This window comes from Miniopterus natalensis, chromosome 3, assembly GCF_054644295.1.
Source record: "Miniopterus natalensis isolate mMinNat1 chromosome 3, mMinNat1.hap1, whole genome shotgun sequence".
In the NCBI taxonomy this organism is placed as follows: Eukaryota; Metazoa; Chordata; class Mammalia; order Chiroptera; family Miniopteridae; genus Miniopterus; species Miniopterus natalensis.
In genome coordinates, this window is record NC_142083.1 from 24,108,473 (window position 1) to 24,136,206 (window position 27,734).

The 27,734-nt window shown below is 41.0% G+C and overlaps 2 protein-coding genes across 7 annotated transcripts in view; one reads left to right on the top strand and one right to left on the bottom strand.

The window, feature by feature from the left end:
• Positions 1-27,734, bottom strand: part of MTRR (5-methyltetrahydrofolate-homocysteine methyltransferase reductase) — a 42,107-nt gene that overhangs the window by 7,905 nt on the left and 6,468 nt on the right. The window contains exons 1-9 of one of the 4 annotated variants that reach the window (XM_016217336.2): positions 17,638-18,178; positions 16,765-16,929; positions 14,913-15,066; positions 13,909-14,026; positions 12,854-13,232; positions 9,380-9,502; positions 6,521-6,674; positions 5,594-5,682; positions 2,588-2,768 (exon numbers count right to left, since the gene is read on the bottom strand). In XM_016217336.2, the coding sequence (XP_016072822.2) occupies positions 2,588-2,768; positions 5,594-5,682; positions 6,521-6,674; positions 9,380-9,502; positions 12,854-13,232; positions 13,909-14,026; positions 14,913-15,066; positions 16,765-16,893 (1,327 nt within the window). In that variant the 5' untranslated portion in view covers positions 16,894-16,929; positions 17,638-18,178. The other 3 variants (XM_016217333.2, XM_016217334.2, XM_016217332.2) reach the window with 3 other exon arrangements.
• FASTKD3 (FASTK mitochondrial RNA regulator 3) lies at positions 18,708-27,009 on the top strand. Of its 3 annotated transcripts, XM_016217337.2 has the most exons (7): positions 18,708-18,801; positions 19,831-21,301; positions 21,920-22,005; positions 23,793-23,967; positions 25,148-25,217; positions 25,526-25,640; positions 26,655-27,009. In XM_016217337.2, exons 2-7 carry the CDS (start codon positions 19,861-19,863, stop codon positions 26,751-26,753), a joined length of 1,986 nt encoding a protein of 661 aa, XP_016072823.2. In that variant the 5' UTR covers positions 18,708-18,801; positions 19,831-19,860; the 3' UTR covers positions 26,754-27,009. The 3 variants fall into 3 exon arrangements, with proteins under 3 accessions (XP_016072823.2, XP_016072824.2, XP_087671478.1); XM_016217338.2 differs by lacking the exon at positions 25,526-25,640 and having other exon boundaries at positions 26,655-26,741; XM_087815352.1 differs by lacking the exon at positions 18,708-18,801 and having other exon boundaries at positions 19,035-21,301.

The following is a 27,734-nucleotide window of genomic DNA, read 5'->3' on the forward strand; positions in this document are numbered from 1 at the left end:
AGCAATTATTAATTCATAGCTACTGAAAATAAATGATATATAAGAGGTAAAAAAAAATCAAGGTCTCATTTGATTCTTAATTTGGATTATTCAAAATAATTTATGTTATGGTTGTAAATCATATTTTGAAGCACATGTAAATTCACCGTGCCTAAAAAACTACTGAATTCTTTTTTCTAATTCCTAAAGTAAACCAGACATATTGCATTTCCTTAATTTGAAATCAGTATTTCTACCTAAAGGCTGATTTCTGAAACTAAAGGATGCTATCTAATAGGCTCCATGAGTGGGATCCAGGGTCAAGGAACCCACTAAATATTCCGTGTGTGTGTGTGCGCGCGCGTGCAGTTTTCTGGGGAGAGTGTTCAGAGAGTTTTCAGATTTGAAATAAGAGCATAGCCCCCAAAAGATTAATGACCACTATTTTAAGAATTATGTGTACTGAGGCTTGAAATATTTTTCTTCTAATTTTCAATATCATATTTATAACAGTCAAAATTTCCAATGTCATAATTGTAACAGTCATTTAGCAAAAATTTGGAAAGACCTTTCTAACATGGCTTAGTTTTAATATAAAAGAAAGGTTTCATACACAGTTCAACTTAATGCTAAGCTTTAGATATATTAAGTTTCTTTTTTTTTTTGGTCAATCCTCACCTGACGATATTTTTTCCATTGATTTTTTAGAGAGTGGAAGGGAAGAGGAAGAGACAAAGAGAGAGAGATCAATGTGAGAGGGATACGTCGATCGGTTGCCTCCCACACACGCCCTGACTGGGGCCAGGGATAGAGCCTGCAACCGAGGTATTCACCCTTGACCAGAACTGAAACCAGGACCGTTCAGTCTGCAGGTTGATGTGCTAAACACTTAGCCATACCAGCTGGGGCAAGTTTTCTTAAAGAAATGGAAAAATAATATAAATTTTTATAAGTCTCAAAGTCTTGATTAAATTTTTAATATAACTATGTAATGAATGATACATCAAAGTTTTAAAAGGTAGTAGAAAACCCATGAAAAGAAATATACTCTTCTATGACTGAACTTCCCAAGACCACGTAGAGCTTCCCTGCACGTGTTCTGAATGTTATCCCAAGCCCTCTACTAGTCTAAAAGACTCTAATAAAAACGGCAGGAGTGTTTGTGTGAACACAGGAAAACAGGGAGGAGCAGCCTCCCTTGGTAACACTTCTCTACCCTTTTGAGGAGGAGGAGAGAGAACAAAATACTAAGAAATAAAAAGAAAATAAAGCCTGATTTGTGAAGCAGGGGTCCTTAACTGCACTGGGCATCAAAGGGACCTTGCTGGCCTAATAGTAAAAAGTATAATACATTTTCCTGTCCCCAAAGACAAGTGCAAATTTTAGGGATTTTACTACTTATCACTATAGGTAAACAAAGAGATGACAAGATTATAAACACAGAAAATAAAAATTTAAAAATCATTAAATTTCTCACTTAACTCTACTGAAAGCCTCTCCCCTCCCCTGGACCAGTTCCTCAGGGAGAATCTTAAACCTCTCCCTTTGGAGTTTGAGGACCCCCCAAGAGAAAGACTGAACAGAAAACAGGATGAACTTATATTTGAATATTTTGTGACATGTCTCGCCCAAGCTTAAAGCCTAGAAGCTCCTAAGTAAGGCCCTTGGTACTGGTAGGGCATGACAAAGACCCCCTTTGCTCTTAAAGACCCTAAACCTGGATTTGCACATAAAGTTGGTTTCCTTCTGCTTCCTGCACACAAAACGCACACTTTATCAACCTCCATCAATTAAATCTGATGTTAATTATCTTTGAAAACAGGCATTTTTTTCTCAGAAAGCTCACTTTTAGATAAAATTTGGGAAAATGCTTTCTGAAAACAGTAACATTAAAAGACACTGCGTGCTGAGCAAAAAAAAAAAAGGATTTTACAGAATGGAATACATGCAGCTGTAAAAAAGGAGGATTTCTTGCCCTTTGAGACAGCATGGCTAGACCTGGAGAGTATTACACTAAGTGAAATAAGCCAGTCAGCGAGAGACAAGTATCACATGATCTCATTTATATGTGGAATCTAATAAACAAAATAAACTGATGAGTAAAATAGACTCAGAGACACTGAAAAAAACAACAGACTGATATCCATCAGAAGGAGTGGGAGTGTGGGAAGAGATTAACTAAAAAACCTATATGCATATTTGCATATCTCAAGGACACAGACAATAATGGAATAAAGGCCTGGGGAGGGGGTGGGAGTGGGTTGTACTAGGTCAATGGGGAAAAAGAGGGACATCTGTAATATTTTCCACAATAAAAAAAAAAGAAATTAAGACTGGATACATTAAGAGAAAATGATAGTGAAAATGGCAGAAGAAAAAATGAGGAAATAAAATAGCTTGGAAGAGGGATTCTTTCTGACTTCTAGAAGGCAGTTTCAACGTCAGGTACCCAGAAGATGAACTGTAAGATGTTTCCCTACTGCTCAAGCTCATTCAGATGTGTTCCCGAATGCCTGCATGGAATTCAAAGGGCGATATGCCAGCAGCCACTGTTCTTTAGCACAGACAGCTGCCCTGCAGCTCAGGGACCATGACTGTGACCACTCACCGAGCAGGAGGCTGAGCGGGGGCTGGCAGGATGGGAACGCAAGCAGGAGGTCTAACAAGCTGGCACAGGCATCTCTGACAAAATGGTTATAATCGGCCGCTCCCTGTCTGCTGCACAGCTCCTGCAGCCTGCGCTTTTCCGCACCATCACTGGTATAGTCCACAAGGGCTCGCAAAAACGCCTGTGGCCAAAGCAAAGGAAGCAGATTTAAATTATCATGTGCTCTGTGGTTATGGCTTTTAGACTGTTTGTTAGTATCTACCTAAGGATGTGCCTGATTATCCAAGAAAAAGTCAGAGAGCCACTGAAAGTGTGGTCAGGAAAAGAGAATTAACTTTGCTATTTGCTTTAACATCAGCCTATTAGGAAAATCCACTTTTATGGTCTATTTTTGTTTGCCTTTCCTTTATCCTAAACTGACCTCTTAAGTCACAAGTATGATCTCAAATTACATGTCAGGTGTATCTGAGTAAAAATGATAAAAAAGTCTCATAGTTCAACATTTTGTCTCAGTACGCAGCACCATTCTTGTCTTAGCTGATGACAACAACCTAGACTTCTACATTTATTTGGCAATTGTTAAGTGCTTTATACGTGATAGACACTGGGTGCATGAGGCATTGGGGACAAAATGACACCTAGCTTGCCTGTAAGGGTTCACCGGCTAGTGAGACCAACAGACATCAAGCACTCAGTGTGCAAGAGGCTAGCTCCTCCCCAGAAATATTACACGCAGGGGGTTAGGGGCTTCCCAGAATGCAAGGATGAGCTAAAGGTTGGCCACAGGCAACCAGGGGAGTGAAGAATGGTACCCGGATGGCATGCCCTCCTGAAGGCATGGGGGCCATGTGCAGTTCAATACGGGTGCAGGGGAATGTGGACAAGGGACTGAAGGCTAAAGACGGAGGGTCAGAACATAGACACTCTGCAGTATGTGGCCACCTTGTCACTCAGATTCATTGTAGGAAGAGGAGATTGTGAACAAATAAAGCGAAACAAAGTCCTGAATCGCAGGTCTCAATGACTGGCTCAAGTCCAAACTCTGAGACAAAGGACCAAACATGCTAACAACAATTTGGGGATCCGACGCAATCCCAAGGTTAACCGTTCTATTACAAATCAGCTCTTATGACTCAAGGTTATTTAGGATGATGCATTTCAGCAAGTTATTTGTATCACATGCTTTCTGAAATGCTAACAGGTGCTATTACTTTTATTCCATGGCTCAGACATTGTGTGTCCTAGACTCCCTCAATAGGGCAGACCAGGTTGCTGCTCTTGGGGGGTTAGGGTTCCCACTGGCTTAGCTATGAACCTGCCTAAACGATCCAGAGACTAACACATCACATGGCTTTCTCAAAGTGCCGGCCACAGTGCTAAATACACAGCGGGCACTGGAGAAAGGCTGTAGAATGAACAAACACCCAAGTCTCTACAAGAGTTTATGGAATGGTAATAATGTTCTCCAGTAATGCTTTGCATCAGTTTTTCAAGACAATAAATTTCCTAAATTACAGTAAAATAGTGGCAATTGTAAATTCTTTAAATTATCTTTCACTTTAGAATTACAGAAGCTTTATTGTACTAAAACAGGATATACTCTGCTGTTGGTAGAGAGAAAGCTGGCAAATATTACTAAAACTTAAAATGCAAGTATTTTTAAAGTAGCAATACTACTCCAAGAGATTTGTTTAAAACAACACTTCAAACAGGTGTGCGAAGATGAATATAGTGCAAGAATGTTCACATCTGTTTTCTTTAATAGTGAAAAACTGGAAAGAACCAACTGTCCATGATTAAATCAAGAGTTATGGTGCACTCCTGGCACCTGTTATTTTATCTCCAATGTCTTTCCATGTGGGGTATACAAACTACTGACTTCTTCTTAAGTAAAAAAAATAAAAAAATAAAAATTGCATGTTATGGAATGTTACTTTTTTTTTTAACAGAACAAAATTCAAGCATTAACTATGAGGGTTTCATTATAAAGGACTTTTGCTTCTTAAGTTTGCTATGCTTGTGTCTGGAATTTTTATAATGAGCATATTATTTCTGTAGTAAGAAAATATATATATATTTTATGAAATTTTAAAAATGGTAGAATTGAACCAAAGTTTTGAATTCACTTAATTTAATCAAGAAACTTTCATCAAAGTAAATTCTAAATTTGCTCATATTATATCTAGGACTGAGCCACTCTCTAGAGTAGCTTGCTTCCCAAAGGTGACAAATAAACACATTAATAAAACAGAATAAAAACTGCACCGTGGAGGGTGGCCTAATAATAGCACTGTTTATGTTCATTGGCCATACGAGTTTGGCAAAGCACGGGTTGGAAAGTTTTACTCCTTAACATCCATTTGAGGGGCATGGTTGGAAGAAATTTGTTACAACTTTTTTTTCTTTTTTTTTTTTTAATACAGCTCTGGGCAGAACACTGACATCTAGTGGATACTTCTATCTCCAAATTTATCCAAACATCAATACATCAATATAGCCTACCAAAACCTTTCAATACTTCCGGAAGAATTCTGACTTAACAATAAATAATTCTATAGTTTTACATACAAGGGAGTTTAACAACATTAAACAAGTGACAAGTGAAAGTAGGAGAGGGAAGCCTACACTCTCTTAAGTTTCTTGTCATCCATGATTAGAGAGACAAATGATCAGAGTGCAGTTGGATAACACAAGGTCATCTAGGGTCACTTTCATCTCTAATGTGCTACATCAAGTTAATGGCCAGTAAAAGCAAGACCAACAAAAAGCCCTATTTAAGAAATCTCATTTCAATAGAAAACAAAATTTCAACATAAGCACAACATAAACATATTTGTCTATGAAAATTATAAAGATACCACACACCCTTTGGAACTAATTCTGAAAGCATGCTGCGAAAATCATAATTTCTAAGCCTTCAAAGGACAGATACCAGATCTATTTAATAAATCCAACACAGAGCTAAGCATATTTATAAACAGTTACCCAAAGAAGAAAGAAAAGCACCTTTTTGGGAATTGCACGTATTTCGAGGCACCAGGTAAGAATGAACTGGAGAGAACATCCCTCAGGTATATGCTGGGGCATGGCTGCTCCTTTTCAGGTAGACAGGAAGGAGTTCATGACACAGAAAATAAAGAGTGAAATGTTTGCATTCCTAAAAACACAAGTAACAGTAATACTTTACGTTATAGTGTTATCAAATTGCAGTATGATTTGTGACAATGTTTATTCAGTCAAAAAAGTTTCCCCCAAATAAATACAGCAGAAAAACCCACCTTATAAAAAATAAAATAATTAAAAACTCAATAGCTATAACAACCAAATCTAGGGATGCCAAACAAAAGAAAGGAAAATTATCCAAAACCAAGGAACAAAAGCCAAATATGGCAGTGGTACATTAATATCATGTCTGAATCTCAAAAAGAATGTTAGAACTGACTTAGCTCAAGTTCAAGACACTAAGAAATAATTAAAATAATAACTTTCTTTAATTACAAAAAAAGCAATTATTTATATTAAATAACATGCTATGATAAATAGGAAAACTTTTTAAAAAGGTTCATAGAATAAAGAACATTTTCTTGTATGACACTTTAATACGTGAACTTAAAAACAAAACAATGCTAACTGCAAAAAGCAAACTAACAAATCAGCCCAACTAACCAACCTGCTTCTCCAAGAAGCAGGGGGCTATAACTGTATAGCCCCTTTTAATGTCAGTAAGCGTCCAATAAGTATAGACCATCCTCATCTCACTCTGTAACTGACATGAAGGTGAAGAATCCAGCAATACCAGCCAGTACCTGTGTTCCTCACTGACACCTGGCCGACCCTCTGGTGCTGAACAGGAGTCTGGGGGAGGCATAGTCGCACCTGTTACCTCTGATTTGCTGGCCCAAGGACACTTTAAGAAAGAGATCAGGGCCATACCTTTCTTCTTGGTATCAGCTTTAATTTTCAACATGACACGGTGCTCCCTTTGGTCTGTGAGCTGCAGTCTTTGGAGTAGGCTTTGCACCTCAGAGTCACTGTTGGGACAGATCACATTGAAGGCATCGCCAGGCTGATAGGAAAAATCTGTTTTCTAGAGAAGAACCAACACGAAAGAAAAAAATCCTGTATGAAAGATTCAGTTGTGGGCAACAAAATCATAGTTTTTATTATAATGACTATTTTAATACATAAATTAGAAACAAAATGATTCTAATTTCAAAAAGTTAATAAGCCCAACAAACTGAATGAACACACTTTATTAGGAGTTACTTTAAAAATGAAATCCCTTAGTTATCCAATATTTTGCTTTATATCACTGGGTATTTACAGAATGGAAATGAGGACCTTCCTCATTTTCTATAGAGTAAGGGACCTCAGTAAGTAGTGTTAGTAATCCATGTGAAAAATCCTCTTATGAAAACATCCACACATATACACACAGGCACACACACATTATGACCAAAAGAAACTACTCAAGGCTGTTGGTATTGGTTTTCAATTTCCTTTGTTACTCCTTTTCTTTGGGGAGAAATAGGGTGAGAGAGGACACTATTTTTCCTTTAGGAGTGGACAATGTTATACCATCTGGCTTGGTACTGGCTGTGAACAAACAGTGGCTGGAGGAGCCACTTCCCACCCCGTGTCTATTTACAGTGACGAAGGACACAGACCAGAGTCCTGCAGAGAGCCTGACCACACACACTCACATTCCTAGCCTGCGAGGAGGACAGATTGCACCCACCAACTCAACTGGCCAATCCTTTACCTTTTTGTGACAAAAGTGTAGAACAGCAGAAGGATAAATAAAATGTTTTGATGTATATAGACTATTTAACTGCCACGTCCTTTTCCAACCATGTCGTCTGACAAGATCCGGACGTGGAGAGGAAGCTTCAAGGAAGGCGTCTTCTGGGGAGAGGACGTGGCATGTGGGTGGGAGTAATGGGCTTAATGGGAATATCTCTTCTCCTTGGAGGGGGATTTTGGGCCATAAATCAATAACTAACCTGGGAATGGTAAACAGTGTTCTCACTTCTGAAGAAATCCTGATTTCTCCAAGTCCAGTCACTATCACAGGTGCCAGATGCTTTAACAAATTGTTACTAGAAGAAGCTAGGAAAACTCCCCCTGGCGCCCCAGTAAGGAATTTATGGAGGAACCAGAGAAAGCTGAGCCCACGCAGCCGCCTATACTCAAGTGCCTCCGCCTTTGGTTGCAGGATTAGTCGAGGACAGGAAAAGGCCATCGCCCCTCGCCTGCTGTACAAGGACCACCCTGGGTAGCATATAGAATAAATGGCAGATTGTGGCATCCCCCTAAAAAGGGCTAACAGTATGGAAAGGCTACCAGACCCTCCTCTGCCTTATACAGGTGCTTACAGTGAGAGAGGTATCAGAACAGTTAATGTAAACGGAAGGCATGTTCAGTAGGAGAACCTGCCCTTCCTGAAACGCGTGGCAAGGCAGCGGCCACACTGGTGCTCGCTCCCAAAGGAACAAAAGCAAAGCATTCTTAAGCAGTTAATCCATAGCTATGGCAAAAGGCACTCTTTTCTTAGAAGAAAATGGCAAGAATATAATAGCTTATGAATAGGTCCATAGTTAAAATATAACCATAAGAAGTTGTAACCACAGGCAAATATTATATAAAATTTCTGTCGCACAAACTAATATATTACTGCTGCAAACAAAGCCACATCTATCACTCTATAGGTCACTGATTTTTCCTTTCTCCTCTATTCTAAAAAATAAAAGTAAAAATTGTTCCGTTCCGATGAAATCGAAACTTGTATTGTTTAACCTGTGAATAATATTTCTTGCTTGCTAACCGAAAAAATGTAATCGTAGCCAAAAAAGAAAGTATAAAAGATTATGTTGATTCTCAATAAAGTGGAACAGTGTCACACCACCTCCGAGTAGTGTAGTCTGCTGTCTCCCAGCGCCGACGCCTTGCCCACCTTTGGCACCCGACTCCCGTTGCGGCTGGACCGCGGCATTTAACAATGTGAAATATTGGAAATGCTCAAAACAAGTATGGAACTACTCAATAGCATGCAAGCAAAAACTTGACGCCTGTCGTATTTCTTTTTCTCTATTAGGAAACTCAATTAAATCTACGTAGACAGCCTAGATGAACCCTGGTTTTTCTGAAATCGCAACCCACTGCACTCTCAGGAGCTTCATCAAAATAAATGGTTGAGCTGCGTGACTCTGAAGTAGTACTCAAGCACTGAGGTTTCAGGATTACCCATCAGTTTCTTAACCTGAGGTCAATGGGATTGTGGGAGAGAGGACTGAGATAAAGTACACAGTGCCTCCTGAAACTGTAGAAAATGTTTGTATATAATCATTTCTCTAGAAAGGGGGCCAATGACTTTTTTCCCAGATTTTCAAAGGAATGAGAATCAGTGCTCTGAAAAATGAACTGTTCTATGGCTGTCTAGTCTGAGCTCTATGTCCAGCTAGCTGGCTGACTTCAGGTGAACAGCTTCCTTCCAGGGCCCTTCTCATCTGGAAAATGCACCTGTGCTTCCACGGTTCTTTGGTGGCTCAGTGTGGAAGTCAGCAACACTACTCTCAAGCTGAATCCCTGCCAGAGGCACTGCTCATTTTAGGCCTCCCGAGTGAGAAGAAAACAGGTGTGTGGTGGGGAGAAAAATGATGGGTTAATGACAAAAGGCCAGATGTCCTGTCAGAGACTCTCACTATTCCTGAGCGTATGGACCAGACCACCAAGCAAGTCTCTCTGCACTTCTGGACAACATAACTGTGCTGAGGTATAAATTCTGCAACTTACCGAAATGTCCAATTCTACCAGAAGAGTGGTTTTTAAGGCATCATTTGTAGTCAGCTGAACTGCCTTTGAAATTGGAACTTGAAAAATTGGACCCACTGAAGTCAGAGATACTTGGTTTTCCTCCTTGAGAAACAAATGGGATAAAATATTACTAAATGCAATTTTCAATAATACTTACCATTGCTTCACTGTGTGACTAGGTTAAGACCTATAGGATCTTATAAAATATCCGGGCAATATAACTATTCTTTTCTGAGGTAAGTGACTACACACAGATGCTTCTCCATCTCTCAGAAGAGAAGCTGATCCATACTTTAAATTCCTTGTCTGTTAGACCTTAGAATTTGAGATACTGGTACCATATACTAACATTCTCATGTAAATGTCCAACAGTCTTCCTAATAAGCTATGCAAAATGAAATAGCATGCATGCATATTTTAGGAAGGTGGTCCTAAAGGAAATGACAGATGTTTAAGACTGGAAGATGTCTGTACAGATGGTCACAAGAATCCTGTTGTGAGCGGTAACGTTCAACAGAGCTTTCTTGATGATGGGAATGTTCCATACCTGCCCTGGCCAGTATAGGAAACACTAGTCCCCCGTGCCTACGAAGCACTGGAAATATGCCTAGTGTGATTAAGAAACTGGATTCTTAATTTTATTTAATTTTCATGAATTTTCACCACATGTGCTAGAGGTACCTGTCCTGGGAAACGAAAGAAATTCAATTCTGTACTATCCCCATACCTTTTCCAACTTGATGTTCCTAAGTTCTTTTAAAAAACAAATAATACAATTAAAATGTACAAAGAACCTGGATTGACACTTCTCCAGAGAGGAAATACAGATGACCAAAAGACATACGATAAGATGCTCAACATCACTAGTCATCACAAACATGCAAATAAGAATCACAATATCACTTTACACCTGTCAGAAAGGCTATCATCAATAAATCAAAAAACAACGTGTTGGTTAGGATGTGGAGAAAGGGAACCCTCATGCACTGTGGGAATGCAGACTAGTGCAGCCACTGTGGAAAACAGTATGGAGTTTCCTCAAATAATTAAAAATGGAACTGCATTATGACCTAGCAGTTCCACTTCTGTGAATATATCTGAAGAAATCAGAAACAACTCGAAAGAATATATGCATCCCTATATTCAATGCAGCAATTTCTACAATAGCCAAGATTTGGAAGCATCCTAATTGCCCATCAGTAGATGATGAGTGGATAAAAAAAGCAGTGGTACATTTACACAGTGGAATACTACTCAGCTATTAAAAAGGAAACCTTTTTTGCGACAGTATGGACAGACCTGGCTAGTCAGAGAAAGACAAGTACCATGTGATTTCATTTATATGTGGCACAAAATAAACTAGCAAACAAAGTAGACACAGACTCATGGATACAGAGAAGACTGACAGCTATCAGAAGGGAGGGGGGCAGATTGGGGGGCTGGATGAAAAAAGGTGAAGGGAATAAGGAAAAAAAAAACCTCATAGACATAGAGACAATAGTATGGTGATTACCACAGGGAAAGGGGAGTGGGGTAGAAGTGGGTAAAGGGGGGATAAATGGTGATAGGAGACTTGACTTGGTATGGTGAACACACAGTACAATATACAGATGATGTATTATAGAACCGTGCACCTGAAACTATATAGTTTTATTAACCAATGTCACACAATAAATTCAATTAAAAAAAGTAGAAACTTACATTTAACAAAATGTAGTTAATTCATTTTGGATAAGTGGCTGCATGGGAAGCTGGAAGAGCGTCAGAGCTGAGAGCCTGAATTGTAGGTAATACGTGGGGCATAGGGATGTCCTTCCCCTGCCCTACACCAGTTCCCCAAGGCGATAGTCCCAAAAGGATATCCTAATAAGAGAAACTTTTCCAATCTCTTTCCCTCTTAGTGTGTCCTTTGAGTAGATTTATACAAGTTTTCCTTAAATAGCTGAGATTTTAAAAACCTTTTAACCATGTTACTGACAAGCAACTGAAGTCTATTTAGTGACACCTACCATAGAAGAAACTCTCTCAGCAGACCCTCCTCCTACTGAAGCGACTTGTCAGATTAATCAGGGCTCGCTGTGCCACTGTCACATCTCCATCCTCACAGCGTGAGATGGGGCCTGTATACCATGTCTGTGCACTCTGCACCCACCAGCCAAGGCATGTACTTACTAGTCACTTGTTCCCTGAAATTTCCTCCAGCATTCCTAAGTGCAATGCTAACTTCTCTCCATGACTGCCAACATGTGGTACCCTGAAATTTCCTAAAGCATGCTTAGCTTAGGGAAAATTTCCAGTGCAGCCAATCTGTCAATGCAGAGCCAAGCCTTCTCTCTTTAGTTCCCAGACCTGGCTAAATTGTACTTTATTGTAATTACCTTACTTAATTAAACAGTTCACAAAATAATGCAATATAAGTCCAAAATCCATAACCCATAGTTATTTATGTAAAAACATACTTGTTATCTGACTGCTTTAGAAACACACTATAAATGTATGGTGCTAAAAAAAACCATTTGTTTGTAAATAGTTCTAATGTATTAGAAAGCTGTACTTAAACTGTTTCTCAAATGTCCCAGTCTTTCTTCACTAAAAAGAAAACAAAAAAGTACAAATCATGATCGCTGCTCTGAGGGTGCAGTTTATGTATGAAAGCCCTTATGGAACTCCAATCAGTCACTCCTAGGAAAGAAGGACTTGGTTCTGCATTAACAGATTGGCTGTACTGAAAATTGACCGTAAGCATGAGGTAGGAAATTTCAGGGTACATATACTGGTAGTCGTGGGGAGAAGTTAGCTATTATTCATCTTGAGCTCAAAAATTTACAGACCACTTTAAAGCCATTGATTTGATAGGGAAAATACTCTAGGAAAAGAAAAAGACTTATTACAGACAAAAACAGGTCTATAAGATATTATCAAGAAAAAGAATAATCCCCAAAATGGAGCATCCAGGATACCAAAATCCATACTGGAAGAGATTTTACTCTAAAGGATTCCTTTAAGTTTAGCTGCTAAGATAATATCCTGACTGCCCACAACAACTTGCCTTTCACTGACTCATATCTAAAATAAGAAACCAAGAAGTTAATTCTCCAGAATATTGGAGAAGCTGAGCTCTTGACCATTTACTCTTCAAAGATAGAACTAATGTAATACTACAGCTGTTTCTGTAGTGCATGGGACAGGCCTCTGTGGCAACTATTCAACTCTGCCACTGTAGCGCAGAAACAGCCACAGAGGACTTGTGAGTGGATGGGTGTGGCTGTGTTCCTGTGAATGGATGGGCAGCCCTGTGTTTCAATACAACTTTATTTACGAAAGAGAGGTGGCGACCCACATTTGGCGAGCAGGCCATAAATTGTTGACCTATGTTGTAATGTAATTAAAACAACAAACAAAAAAACACATCCATGGATAAGATGATAGATAGCATGAAGTGAGACTGCTTACCTGGCCAAGAGACTCATGCAAATGCACCTGTAGATATTCTGGTGGTAGAGCAGGAATATTGAGAGAGGCCTGGGAAAGTGGGGATATTGAACGGGTAAGTGAAGACTCAAACTCTGCTATCAAAGCACTTGATTGACTTCTGTTCACTGCATTTTGTTCCAAAACCTCAGAATCCTTTCTTCCTGAGTCATCTAACCTAAGAAGTTCAACTTGTGATTCGATGTGTATTAATTCCGGTTTCACAGAGTCCATCTTCTGGGGGGCGGTTGATGCTGTTGTGAGAGTCCCACTCATCTCTTCTTTTCCTCTCCTTGACATAAAATGCTTAGTGAGGGCAGCCCAGAGCCCGTCAATCCACGGCTCAACCACAAGTTCTAAACTGGATAGTTTTAAGGAAAAAGGGAAAAAGAACAAATGCCTGAGTTCTCTATTTAAATACATAAGACTAGGTAATGGCAGTGTCTGTGCATTCCACAGAATGCTAGGCAACTGTCAAAAACACTAGGAAGACTATTCAGAATACCAGAATTACTGACAGGTCACTAAGTTAAAAAGCAGAATATTGCTCTGAGTGCATTAGCACTGAGATGTAAAAAACACGAGCATGTAAAATGTTAAAGAACAGAAATGAGGATATTTCAGTAGTAGGTAATAGGAATACTATTCCTCTTTATAATTAAAATAGAGTTGGTAGTCTTTATTTTAAAAAGTTTTAATTTTAAACAAACATGCTAAATACTGATGAGGCTAAAAGAACTTACCCAACCCAAGTCTACTCTAATATCACAAATGATAATTACATCAATGGAGTGCAATTATCTTTCTTTGCCTAGTCAATTTATTGATCTTTTTCTCCCTACATATTAAAATATCACCAAGAAGTCATGCTGATTTTTACAAATACCTACACATTTTAGATAAAGGTAACTGGCACACCTTTTGTAATTTCTTCCATTAGCAGATGCTGACAAAGATGATGAACTTAAAAAACTCGCTACCATTCATCATGTACAAACAGGGTTCCCGGAAATGACAAGGAAGTGTATTGCTCTTACCCTACACAGTCATCCGCATGTCCAGTGTCATAGAAATGCCGGGCACCAAGCTCCTGAAGCCGTTTATCAATCACCTTCCCCCCATTACAGAAGTACGTATATTCTGAATCACCCAGACCTAAAGAGCCCAAGTAGGTTTTCAGTGCATAACAAGCTTTAAATTTAAAGAAGATATATACAAATAAAATATTTAAAACAATTATATTCGTGCTCTTTTCAATGGAACAAGACTAATGTATAGCTTCACATCTTATTTTTTCTTTGAGTAATACTAGGTATGAAATAATTTTCTCCCACTTTTTAATGTAAAAATACCAGACATGTCGAAACAACAAATATTTTTTGGCCTCTGTTAACAGAAAAATTTTTTCACATTCTTGTTTCCATGAATCTGTGTAAAATATGGAAATCTTCAAACAAGGATTTGGTTTAAAAACATCATTTCTGTATCTGCAGACTTTTCTGATCTAGTGCAGAGGTCTGCAAACTACAGCCTGTGGGCCAAAGACACCATCATTCTTTGTAAATCAAGTTTTATTGGCACCCCGCCAAATCCATCTGTTCACATACTGTAATGGCAGCTTTCAAGCTCCCACAGCAGAGTTGAGTAGCTGTTATAGAGACCAGATGGCTTGCATGCAAAGCCCAAAATACTTACACATCTGGGGCTTTGGAAGGTTTGCTGATCCCTAACCTCAAGCACAGAAGGTACAACTACAACGAAAACAATCACTTTCTATTGTGTCTGTGTTGAATAAATTAAGAATTGCTTCTATGTTTCCTGGTAAGAAAATGGGCTAACATTTTCATACTTGGTTGAAAATTTAAAATTAAAAGTTTAAATCTCTCAGTTTTTAAATCATTTCCATGCACTTTCCCATAAAGAACAGAGTCCACTTATGGGCCTAAGATAGACTATAATGGTAGGCTAGGAAGATACATTCAGATACTAGAATTAAAGCCAGTAATAACAGTACAGTCAGAGCAGAAAATATAGTACATACCTAATAATCCATACCGTAGGTGAGCTAAGAAATCAACCGGCAGCGTCTTGTCCTGTATTTCCTTCACGAATTTGCGGGCTGTGTCAGGCGGGTCTCCTGTGCCCGTGGTAGAAACCACCACCACAAGAGGAGCTGTTTCAGTTTTTAGATCATACTACAAAACAGGAACGTCCTGTCAGAGATCTACTGCCACATGCAGTTTTGACTTACAATCAGCTTAGTTTCCTGTCTTGAACCCATCACAAGTATGGCACAAGGCATAAAGGCAGAGAGGCATGCAGAGCATTTTCGACTTGGAAAGAGAAAATGGCATCAGGGAATCTGGCTATCACTCCCTCAGGGCTCCAGAGCTGGGAACATCAGCAGTGATAAACTGAGATCAGTGTTTCCAAGTCTTAAAATTGAGCTTCTTCATTCTAATTGTCACCTAAATTTAAATATTTCAAATAGAGCACTACAGTGTTTTTATGATTCCATGAGCTCTACTGCTAACAAGTATCATCTAGTTTGGCTCAAAGGAATTCACCTTACTTTTCATGCTGGTATAACAGATAAGACTTTGAGCTAACATTTTACCAGGAGATTCAACATTTATAAGGCACTTCACAAGTTGTGTATTAAACTCTATGCAGTTTGTTAAAGTAACTCCACTTTGAAAAGGACTTCCATGACCCAGAAAGTAGAGAGCTACCTGTTTAAACTCAGATCAAGAACTGGAGAAACCATTCAGCTAGGGAGAGCAAATGATGACATGGTATTAAAAAACATTAACTTCTCACCTAACTTTCAAATAGATGCTGACCTGGGTGGTGAGTTGACCCAAGGGGCCAAATCAGAGTTAATTATATAATGACCTTGTTTTTCTAACAGATTCAGATTGTATTCCACCATGTGGCACCCGTAATGTACATTTACTTTGAAGTTACTATAGAACCTGACAACTGATGGTGTCCTCCAGGATGCTCCCTGTTGGGTGAGTTGACTACATCAGAAATCACCTTGGTTCTGCTACATAAAGGAACTAGTTGGTTCTCCTTTTATGAGTTGAGTTTATAATTCACCTGTGCTGCTGACAGTCTAGACTTTTGAACTAGAGGTGTGGGGAAAGCCAGAGGAGGTTGTAAACTTGAGAGTGTACCAGCAGGGTAGTTTTTGAAGTACTGAACTAAATTTGACTGCTTAGTGGCTGGGAAATCAGCTTGTGCTTGTATGAAAAGACCCTGCTAGTTGCTATGACCTGGATCATATAAAACAGTAAAATCTGGAGGTCTCAAAAGAACTAACTGTAAGAAGAACATAGATCTGTTAAGATCTCATGTATCCTAAAGTAGAGACTTCTGCAGAGATGGAATGCACAAGTAGTCCCTGATCTAAAGAAACTGAATCTTCTCCAGACCCTTAGGCTTCTACTTTATATTCTATTTTGCAAAAGAATTAAATGCCCCTTCATTTGGAGGAACTCTGACACCAATGGCAAGGTCTTTATTTTGGAGAAAAGTAAATGGGACCCTGGGGTTCATGAGGTAGAAAGCACACCTATGCATGCGAACATACACATTTCATTTGTTCTCACAGCCCCCCATGAGATAAACAAGGCAGACTACTACTTCCATGTTGGTTAAGTAGCTGTTTCCGTTTCTGAGGCAGTTTAGTCTAATTCAAATGGATGCTTAAATGTATAAAGAAAAGCTGGCAGGAATCTTAAAACTCTTGACAAAATAAACTTCTGAGTATTTTTTTAAAAAAGGATTACAATGGCTTTTAAAGTCCTATATTGTTGTTTAACATCACTCTCAACCAAAATATCTTCAAAGCATAAAACAATAAAAACCAGAGGAATAACAGCTCTTACTTTATCCGATTCACTAATACAGTGAAGATCTGCAGAAAATCCATGTGCAACTGCCTTTTCACATATTTCTTCTGCTATGGCCTTTGCTTGTCCTCGCTGTGTAGCATAGAGTAACAAAAACCTTCTCATTGCCTCCAGGCATATGCTAGAGTTAGAACAGTTACACTGAAAAATAAAAAAGGGGAAAAGGGATTTTCTTTCTAATGAAGGAGTAACAATCTGCAGGTAGTGGTTCTCCCTCATGATCTTCAAAAAAAAAAAAGACTCCAACAATATCCACACAAAATATGAAATACACTTCTCTGAACTTATTAGCATTAATTATCAAGAAGTCATAAAAAAGAGAATTTATCAAACCAAGGAGAACAGAGAAACAAGGCTCTGATTCCATGACTCAGAAATCATTCTGGGGTCGAGACTACTTGGGCTTCAATCCAGGGCCAGTCATTCACAACTGCAGAAGTGTAGGCAAGCCTCCCCAGGGATCTGTGCCTCAGCCCTCTCACCCTTAAAGCCGGGAGAGTCACTGAAATGCCCAAAGACTGAGAAACCAAGCACCTGAACAGTGGCTGAGACAGAGCAGTGTTCAATAAATCTCAGATTCCTTTCTGCTTCCTGTTTTTAAAAATGGTAAAAGTAAAAATTCCATTAAAATTGTAGGAGTCTTGGTTCCTACTTGATTCTAATGCTAAATAAACTAGTAATGAACTTAATCAAATACTGTTTTCTTATTTAACTCAATGTCAAGTATATGTAAGTGCATGTGTATATGTACTTAAATATGTATTGATGGAAGGCAAACAGTTCTAATCCACTAGCACACAAGCTCTTCCTGAAGAGACAGCAGTAATAAAATAAAGATTACTCACAGACCTCTCCTCATACTCATTCCGTGTCCACAACTGGGGGCTGTCAATTTGTAGGGAAAAATTTAAACTGAAACCCAAATCAAAATATTTTTGGTGAATGAACCACCAAGTTTCATGCTCCTCTAGCCAGTTACATCTTAGGACAAATTAAGCAACAAATAAAAAAAATAAAAGACCTGTGTTAGGGAACATGTTGACAAGCATGGAATATGCTCAGAGAACAGGACGTGCCTGGCACGCAGAGGGCGCCCCGTGAATTAGTGGAATAAAGGAGCGCGGGAACGAGCATACACGACGGCGCCGCACATTCAGGGCTCACCGCCAGCCGGGGAGGCGCAGTGACAGGCGGCCACCGCCTATTGTTATCATCACCAACTACCCGGAACGTTCCCGAGGGGCCGCGCACAGGCCTGGGCGCTTCAGAGAACGACCTGAACCTCTGCGTCCTACAGCCGCCTTACAACAGAGCAAGGTCAGGCGGAGCGGCGCGGGAGCGGGACCCCATCCCGCCGGGGCCGCGCTCCGGGCGTTCCTGCGTCTCCCGCCCCGTTCCCGACACCCCCTCGCGTCCCCGCGCCCCCCTGCGGCCTGTACCCCATCCCAGGACAGGGTTCCGGACACAGACGCCGACGGAAGAGGGGCCCACAGCCACCGACGGGGCCGGCTCCGCTCTGGCAAACGCCGGTCGGCGCTCCCGGGTGGCGGCGGAGCGACCGCCGGGCTCGCAGCCCCGCAGGGCCGGGCTCCTGACCAGGGCGCGGCCTTCCGGGCCGGGGTTAGAACGCCGGGGCCCTCGCCGCCCCCTCACCGCCCGCCCCTAGGCCGGTGCTGCGCGCGTGGCCCAGGCGCGCCTGCGGCGGCCCCACAGACTCACCTGACGCGGCCCGGCCGGGTCCGCCCGGGGAGAGCGCAGCGATGCGGGGGGGGCGGGGGGGCGCCGCTGCGGCGCCTGCGCACACTGTCGCCGCGCGTGCTCTCCGTGTAAGCCAGAACCGATTGGAGGCGCGGAGGGCAGCTGGGCCAATCACAGCGCGCCGGGCGTGGGGGTGTGGCTTCCGCCGGCGCGCCTGAGCCAGGTTGCTCGGCTCCGCCGGGCGTGCGCGCGTGCGGAGGCCCCCAGGCTCCCGTACCTTCAAGAACTGCTCCGGGCTCCGGCGGGCTGAGCTCGGTAGGTGTCCGCGCGGGTGCAGAGCTGGGTTTTGGGGGTCCATGTCGCCGCTTAGGCGCCGGTCTGCTCTGGCCCCGGCCCAGCTCTCCTCAGGCCCCCGCGCTCTTCCGGTGCTTGAACACAGGTCCCAGGGACGCCGGGTTTGGGGGCGCCCGGCCCCGGGGGTCCTTTCATTCCGAGGAGGACGCGGCCCCCGGGGCGCCCCGTGCCCTCGTGCCCCGCACGTTCATTCTCTTCCGTCTCGCGGCGGGGGGTTAGGTGTGGCCAGGCCTCCCCTCCCCTCGCGGACCGGCCTCGTCTCACTTCCTCCAGTCGCTTAGCCTTGGGCCAGGCTGGGCCGCCTCCCGCCTCGGCGCTGGCTGCGGGGGGAACCAAAGCCTCGGCACCTGTTAAGCACCTTTAAAAAAAAATCTTTGCTTTACGTCGACCTATAGGAATTTGGGCCGCTTGACTCGTTGCCCTTTTTGATCTTTGAACAGCGCAGGCGTTAGGGGCACCGACCCCCCTGGAAAATCCGGTATCACTTTTGACTCCCCCAAAACTTAACGATGGTGGGCCCTCGGCGTCCGGAGAGTCCCAGCCACTGATGGAAAACATATTCACCCGGACGCAGGGCCTTCCTTCCACCTGCTTGTAGGACACGTGTTCACGTTTAGACCGCCTGTCCTGGAATCGCGGCTCTGCCCCCCCCCCCCCCAGCTGCATAAACTGGATAAAAATCCCTTCTTTGTGCTTCCATTTCCTCACCTGTGAAGTGATAAAAGTGCTTAGCTCATTGTGTTGTTAGGGGCATTAATTTAGGACGTAAAGCATAATAGTGCCTGGCAAATGATAGTGATTGTTGTTAGATGCCAGCCAATTTTCTAAGCTTTGGGATGCAGTGGCTCTGCCCTTCTGGTACTTGTGCTTTGGTGGGAAATGTTTATTGATCACTTATTTCGGGTACTCATCCCTAGTTTCATAAGTACTGATGTTGAATGAGTCATGTTCTCAATATATTTGACCATGTTTTTTTATTCCTATGTTTAGTTGTAAATCGAGAGTTGAGAATCTGATGGCATGGCTTTAATTACCTTGCGGAGAAATCTTTGTCATTTTTCTGATTTTCGGATGAATGGAGCTCTGTCTGCTCTGAAAAATCAATCTATAAATCATGTTCACAAGGCCGTCAAGGAGCGTCTGTACCCATGGTTGTTATGTTCACTACAACCTGGGCCTTTCAGGGTCAGGTTCCATCATGCCTGTTGTAAAAAGTTCCATTCAGAAAATGGAAATGACCTTCATCCCGTGGGTGAGCCAGGGCTACCTCAAGTACATGATTGGGACAGTTTTGAACAAAATCTCAAAAACATGGATGAACAGATATTTTACAGGAGACTGAACAACTTCACTTCATCAGAAGAAGTGCTAAGTTTTATAAGCACACTGCAAACTTTGCCTGATACTATGGCAGCAGGAGCCTTACAACGGATTTGTGAAGTAGGGAAAAAAGATGGTGATCAAAGGCCACCAAAGGAAATCCTAGAGAATCCCGTCTTTCAAGCTTTATGTGTTCAGTTTGAACAGGAACCCTCAAGTCTGTCAAACACCAGTTTGGTGACTGCTTTGCAAGCCCTGACTCTGTTGTCTATGGATCCCCAAAGTAGCTTGTTACTGAACCTGGTGGCAGAATGTCAACATCGTCTCAAAAGGGGTTGCCTGGAAGTCCACAATCTCTGTGTCCTTGCAGAAAGTCTGCTTAAACTACAAGGTCCAGGTTGTGCGACAGTAGACCTGATTATACATCAATTACAAGGTGAAAAGTTGGAAGAATTTACCCCTGAGGATACTGTCGCCCTTTATAGAATACTGCAGACATGTACTGAAAAAGTGGACCAACACCAGACATTTCTAAATAAGATAAACAGCTTTTCTCTGTCTATAGTTTCCAAACTGAGTCCTAAATCAATAAGCCAAATGCTCACTGCCCTAGTGGTTCTTGATCAAACTCAGGCACTTCCTCTGGTTATAAAATTGGGTAAATATGTTGTGAGGCATATCCCTCATTTCACTAATGAAGAGCTCGGAAAAGTCTTAGAAGCTTTCATATACTTTGGGCACCATGACCGATTTTTTATAACAGCCCTGGAGCGGCATGTAGCCTCACTTTGTCTTACTATGGACCCCGAGGCTATCAGCAAGGTCATGGAGTACTGCAGTAGAAAACACATCCTTTCAAAACCCATCCTGAATGCAGTGGCGGAAACTTTTGTTTGCCGTTCAGAAGAATTTTCACCTTGTCAGATATCTGCGTTGATCGAACCATTTGGAAAACTGAATTATTTACCACCAAATGCCCCTGCTTTATTTAGAAAGCTAGAAGATACGTTATTCGCTCAGTTCAATTCTTTTCCTCCCAAAACACTATTGAAACTTCTCCATTCTTGTTCACTTATTGAATGCCATCCAGTCAACTTTATGGCAAAAATATTCAGCCCTCACTTTCTTCAGAAGCTGCAAGGTGAGTTGGTTGTAACTCCTGAGTGGAAAAATTAACCTTTGAACTTAGGGTGTTGTCAAGTCACATATGTACCTTTCACATTGAACAATATTTTGCCTTTTTTCTTCCGTAATTAAAGAAGACATCTGAAGTTGCAGATGGTAGTGTAAATGCAGAGTTAAAGCATGCTAGAACATTGCATCCAGGGAGAAACAGGTTCCGGTAAACACTGCTGCCCTAGTGGAGAAACGGTATTCTTAGGGGGCTGTGGTGACAGCAATGGTAACAGTCACAATAACATGTTACAGTCTCTCTGAGCGAGAACTAGTATCTTAATTGAAGGCCACCAAATATGTCAAAAATCTCAGTTTCCAAGAAGTTTCCGCTAATTCAGCTAACATTTTGTTCCTCATAATTATATATTCTCTAGTTAGGAGCTTCAGTTCTTGGAAGTTAAAATGAGATTGTATTGATGGCAAGCAAGAAGGCATAGTTAATTCTAGCATGTTCTTTTCATAGTGTCATTTAAGAGTACCTTATTGGAGTGAATAAATGAATGTTGTATATTCTTAATATTCTTTTCTCATTACGTATATCAAAATTCAAATTTAACTATGACTGGCATGCTTATTATTTCAGGTGAGGAATCATATTTGGACAGACTGAGTCTAGCACAACTGACCCAGCTTTTCTTAACCTCGATTCTAGAATGCCCTTTCTATAAGGTAAAAGCATGAGCTATGTGCTTTATTTCTCTGTGGGGGCAGTTTTCTTTTGTTCCCTCTCCCCAGCCACCTAACTTTTTTTCCAGTTCCTTCTCTATTGATTTATCTTAACCTCATTAAAACAGAACTTTCATTCACTTGAAGTTAGTGGCCACCAGATAGCCTTTTCTTTGATAAATTGGCTCCACTCCTATTTTCTTGTCCTTGAAGGACCCGTTTCCTGGTGTGTAAGATTTCTTGGAAGGCTTTATCAAGTGCTGCAAAGTTTGACTCATAATACTTGAAGAACCATGCTGAGGGTGTTAGCCCTGTAGCTCTTGGGTATGACAGTTTGACTCTGGACTGAACACATCCTAAATCATCCCAAGTACAGTTTTAAGCAAAGGCTCTCATCTGATGGGGTTCCGTGAAGGTGGAGTTTGTGCGTCCCATAAGTACTCTGCAGATTCATTCTCACGATGCTTTCGCACACCTGGTGTAAAATCAGAAACAGCATCTCCAGATGTGCTCATCCCTGCCTGACCCTTTGTATGTGGCTGAACCACATTTAAGAGTAGCTCGTTTGGGAATAAGGTATAAGAATGGAAAGATACCACTATTAGTACTGAGCACACAAATAATATTACCCCCAACCTCTTTCCATCCCTGAAGGAGAACTGTGTTAATGGCAGTTTTTATGTCCAAATGTACACAAGTTCATAAATACTATTCACTTTCTCTCTTTTCATGGAATGGGACAAAGTACAGTTTGCTTTTATGCCCAGTACGTTATGGACATTCTTCAGTGCAATACTTAAAGACCAAACACATTCTTTTTAAGAATGGCACCGTAGTCCCTGATATTGATCCTACATTCCACCACAGACGGACTTCCCGGTTTTTTCCAATGTTCATTGCTATCAACAGTGATGTAATAAACATCCTTGTATATCCTTTCATACTGGAGCCTTTGTGCTTTTTTAATCTAGAGAGTAGATTCATAAAGGTGGAATTACTGGATTAATTTTAATAAGTACTGATAGATTATTTTCCCTGATAGTTGTGGATGTCCCATTTCCCCAGCAATGAATGGAGGTGGCCACATCTCCCCCACTTCTATTTCAGTATGACATTAGTCCCTTTAATTTTTCATTCCACTCTAAAAAAAAGTATGTTATATGTTTAAGCTATTTTAATAAGCAATAATGAAGTTGAGCATAATTTCAAATGTTTTTTGGTCACTTACATTTGCTGTGAATTGTCTTTTTACTCCCTAACTCATATTTCTATTGGCTTGTTTATCTTTTTTCCTCTAGAACTCATTGTAAAACAGATTTTAGCTATTCTGCATGTTGCATATATTTCCTTCTGGTTCTTAGTGTTGTTGTTTTTTTTATCTTTATTGATTTCAGAGAGAGGAAGGGAGAGGGAGAGAGAGAGAGAGAGAAACATCAATGAGAGAGTCATTGATCGAGCCTGCAACCCGGGCATGTGCCCTGACCGGGAATTGAACTGTGATCTCCTGGATCTTAGGTCAATGCTCAACCGCTGAGCCACGCCCGGCCGGGCTGGTTCTTAGTTTTTAATTTTTTAGTTTAACTTAATGTTTATGATGCCTTTCTACTATACTGAAATTGTTAAGCTTTCTGTAGTCAAATATATCCATCTTTTATGGCTCCTAGGCTTCCTGTGTTGCTTAAGAACATTTTACCACTCCTGAGCTAATATTAAATGTTTTACTAAATTTTTTTATCTGGTTGGTTTTATATCTTACTGTTCTTTCTCATATTTGCACATACAACTTGTAGGGTCCAAAACTTCTTCCTAAGTATCAAGTGAAATCATTTCTTACTCCATGCTGCTCCCTGGAGACACCCATGGATTTTCAGCTTTATAAGTCTGTGATGTTTGGACTGATCGACCTTTTAGGAGCAAGATTGTATTTTGCTTCAAAAGTATTAACACCCTATTACTACACAATAGGTGAGTAATAGGGAGTTTTGTTGTTGTTTACTAAACCTCAGCCTGTGTTCTCATTTGGAATAGTTGGGACTTAGTTGCCATAGAACATCTGGAAATACAAAATGGACTTAGCCCTTCCCTAAGGGGGAGTGGAACAGGGGTGCAGTAGGGCTTCGAGTCCAGACTGTCTGGGGTTGAGGCCCCATGTGTTAGCCATGTAGTAGCAGAATGTCTTTGGGCAGAGTTTTTAAGCTTTTCTATTTGCTTCTTTCTGTAAAATGAGAGAGTAGTGAACTCAAGGACCCATTTAAGGACTATATGAAATAATTTGGAATAATACCTGGAGCACAGTGAGTGCTCAGTAATTGTTAGCTGCTGTTGTACTCTAGGCCAGTGCCGTCCAGTAGAGTAGCCACTAGTACCTGTGGCTGTTCACATTGAAAATAATTAAAACTTAAAAAAATTCAAAGTTCAGTTCCTGGGTCGCATTAGCCACACATCCAGTTGTTCAGTAGCCACATGTCGCTCACGCTGCAGTACTGGACAGTGGAGGTATAAACATTTCCGTCATCATGAAAGTTGTTGGACAGCACTGACTAGAGAGTCCAAGTCTTCTGCCCTTACAATTTTTAAAGATTAATGGTAAAAGAAAATCAACTCAAAGAGGACAGTGTTTTTTAGACTCCAGGTGGCCACCTCTCACTCCCTTCTGATATGGGCTCCTCTTACAAAGAGGATGACAGAGCATCAGAGGGAAGGAAAGAGTCTGAGTCTGTCCACGCTCTAGGACCACATGCTGGGGAACAGAAAGCTTTACCTACCCCAGTGGCTCTGGGAGCGCCAGTGATGAAAGGCTCAGTGTGTGTAGGTGCCTAGCGTTGCTTAATTTAAAGGATTTTCTTCACTCTGGATTGAAGGATTCAGTTGTGTGTGTATATATACACGGCTCTTATTATACCCCAGACAGCCTGAGAACCCACTCCTTGTCTTTGTATAGTTGAGCCTTCTTAGTTTAAGGCTGACTTGGTTGATTATAGACCGGTTAAGTTACAATTCTCACCATTGTCTGGTGTGGTCATTACTTTGCAGCCTTCAGCCAGTTGGTAAATGCAGTGTGGAAGGATTCACAGAACCAGAAGGCAAGGAAGATAGTGTTTGCGAGGGTATCACACGGAGAATTTTTCCTTTCTTCTCTCACCAGATGTCGAAATCAAATTAGATGAAGAAGGATTTGTATTACCATTTAAAGTTGATGAAGACATACATAAAAGGTAAAGAAAACTTGTAGTTAATGTTACAAGACTGTTGAGGTTAATAAACAATGATTATTTTCTTAAGAAAATAAAAATACATTTTGAAAATTAAAACACTGCTTTGCAGCATACCCGTTTTGGAAATGACTTGTAGCATTTCATGAGCCTCAATATTAATAAAATTGAGTGCTTTCTCAGCAAAGGATAACACGTCCATTGTTCCCTGGAAAATAGTATAAGCAAATACCAAATAAACCCTTCTGGCTAGAATTATATAAATATTTGGGGTGGTTTGAAAAATTGACATTGTCTCTCTGATTTTTCAGGGTAGCGCTGTGCATTGATGGTCCAAAAAGATTTTGTTTGAATAGCAAACATTTACTGGGGAAGGAAGCTATTAAACAAAGACACCTACGCTTGCTTGGCTATGACGTGGTTCAGGTCTGTTTTCATCTCTTTTCTTCCCAAAACAATTTCTAGCTCAGATTCACTTTTTCCAGGGTACTAAGTGGTCTGCCAGCCCAAAGGACCGAGAATCTTATTTATTTTAAAGTCAAGAACATTTTTTTATTTTACTGAATTTATTGGGGTGTCATTGGTTAATAAAATTATAGGTTTCAAATGTGCAATTCTATAATATATCATCTCTATATTTTGTGTGTTCAATTATAAAATTATTGGAATATCTGTTTTAATTTCTACCTGATTTAATGAGTAAAAATGGACAGGAGAGCTCATTAAAACCACTTAATGTTTAAGGCCTTATGTTTATGTCATAAATCATGTCAGAAGGTCTCACGTGAGGAGTCACAGTGATGGACCTGGAGTGTCCCCAAGTTCTCTGAGCTGTCCCCCAGTCTGCTCTCTGCTTTCCTGTCTGGTTACTCTTTTCCACTCCATTTTGTACATCCTCAGATTAATTTTCCTAAAACTAGTTGTTCCAGTGTGTTCAGAGCCTTTACTGTTTATTGCTTACAGGATAAAGTCAAAGCTCCTGGATGTCTCAACATCCCAGGCCCCCCGTAGCCCACTGGCAGCCAGGCCCTCTGCTCTGAGCTCGGGGGTAGCTTCCCTTTCCCCTAATCTCCCTCCATCTCTCTGGCCTTTCTCACTTTGTCCAGCTGCTCCCACCACTACACTGGTCTCCCACTCTTGAGTATCTGATTGTGGTCATTCATCACTCCCAGGTGAAGTTCACCTTTCACCCTAATCTGACAATACCAGAGCCCCAATTTTTTTCTTTGCATGCTCTGCCTTATTTTTACTGAGCCCCTACTCTGCGCCACGTGCTGTCGTGGGCAATGGGGCTACAGGACGAATAAGTTAGTGTGAGCTTTGCCCTCCAGGAGCTTACATACTGCTGCTCACGAGGGCATGAGATACAAATAACCAAAAAACCAGGGGAGTTTCAGATTGCGAAGGATTATGACAAATTTTATTTCCCCCCCTTTACAGATCCCCTATTATGAGATTGAAACACTAAAATCAAGACTTAAATTGGTGGAATATCTACAGAGGAAACTTTTTTCTCAAAACACTGGCATTCATTGGTGACAAGAAGAAATACTGGCTTCAGAACTCATATTGTGAAGGAACTTCTGTTTCCATGGGACTCAGTATAAGAAAAAAATGTACTGTAATTTGTGAAATAGCCCTTTCCTTATGGACTGGTGATCTGGAAAGGGTCTGTAGTTTACTTATACCATGTATACAATTGGTGATAAATTTAAAATTAATTTTTATTTTTATTAATAGTATTATACTTTTATACAATAAACAGTCAAATATAATAAAAGTATGTAATGAGTAAGTTATTGTTGAATCTTTTGTCTTGTAATAGTTACCTGCTAACTGAAAATAATGCTCTTTAGAGTCTTACCTTTGTTTCCTCTTCTAATAAACGTAAGGAAGAAATTTTATCTCCCATGTCCTTCTGTATTTTCTTAGAGGAATATATGGTAAGGAGAGTGAGTGGGAAAAACAGACTAGTGTCCTTTGTACATAAACATAATTGTAGAATTATGCAGAAGTAACCCTTTAGTTAATAAGAAAATGCATTAGTATGTGAGCTTTTATCTTCTTTTAAATAAAAAGTGTAAAGACATGAAAAAACATACTAGGGTTAAGTAAAGCGTGGGGGAGGAGGCAGGCTTCCTAACAGCTCTGGAGCTGGACACTGAGGTTCTTACACCAGTTAGTTCTGTGATCCTGAGCAAGGGGACGATCACTCTGTTGCTCACTGTGCTGGGCACTTGCGCATAATGCTTGTGTGAGTCTCAGGGCCGTCTGATTGAGGCGCGCTCCCCTTTCTCAGGAGTGGGCCAGTTCAGAGGATGACTGTCCAGCTTGGCGTTGCAGGCCTCACAAGTGGTGAATGAGATTTAAAGCTGATCTTGAGAAGCAACAGACTTTAGTTAGTGGCTAAGAATCCAGCCTGGTTTGAGTCCCAGCTTCACCACTTGCTGGCGGAGTGACCTTGGGCCCATTTCCTCAGGGTACTCAAATACTAAGGGGGTTGTGAATAGTTTCCGGGGA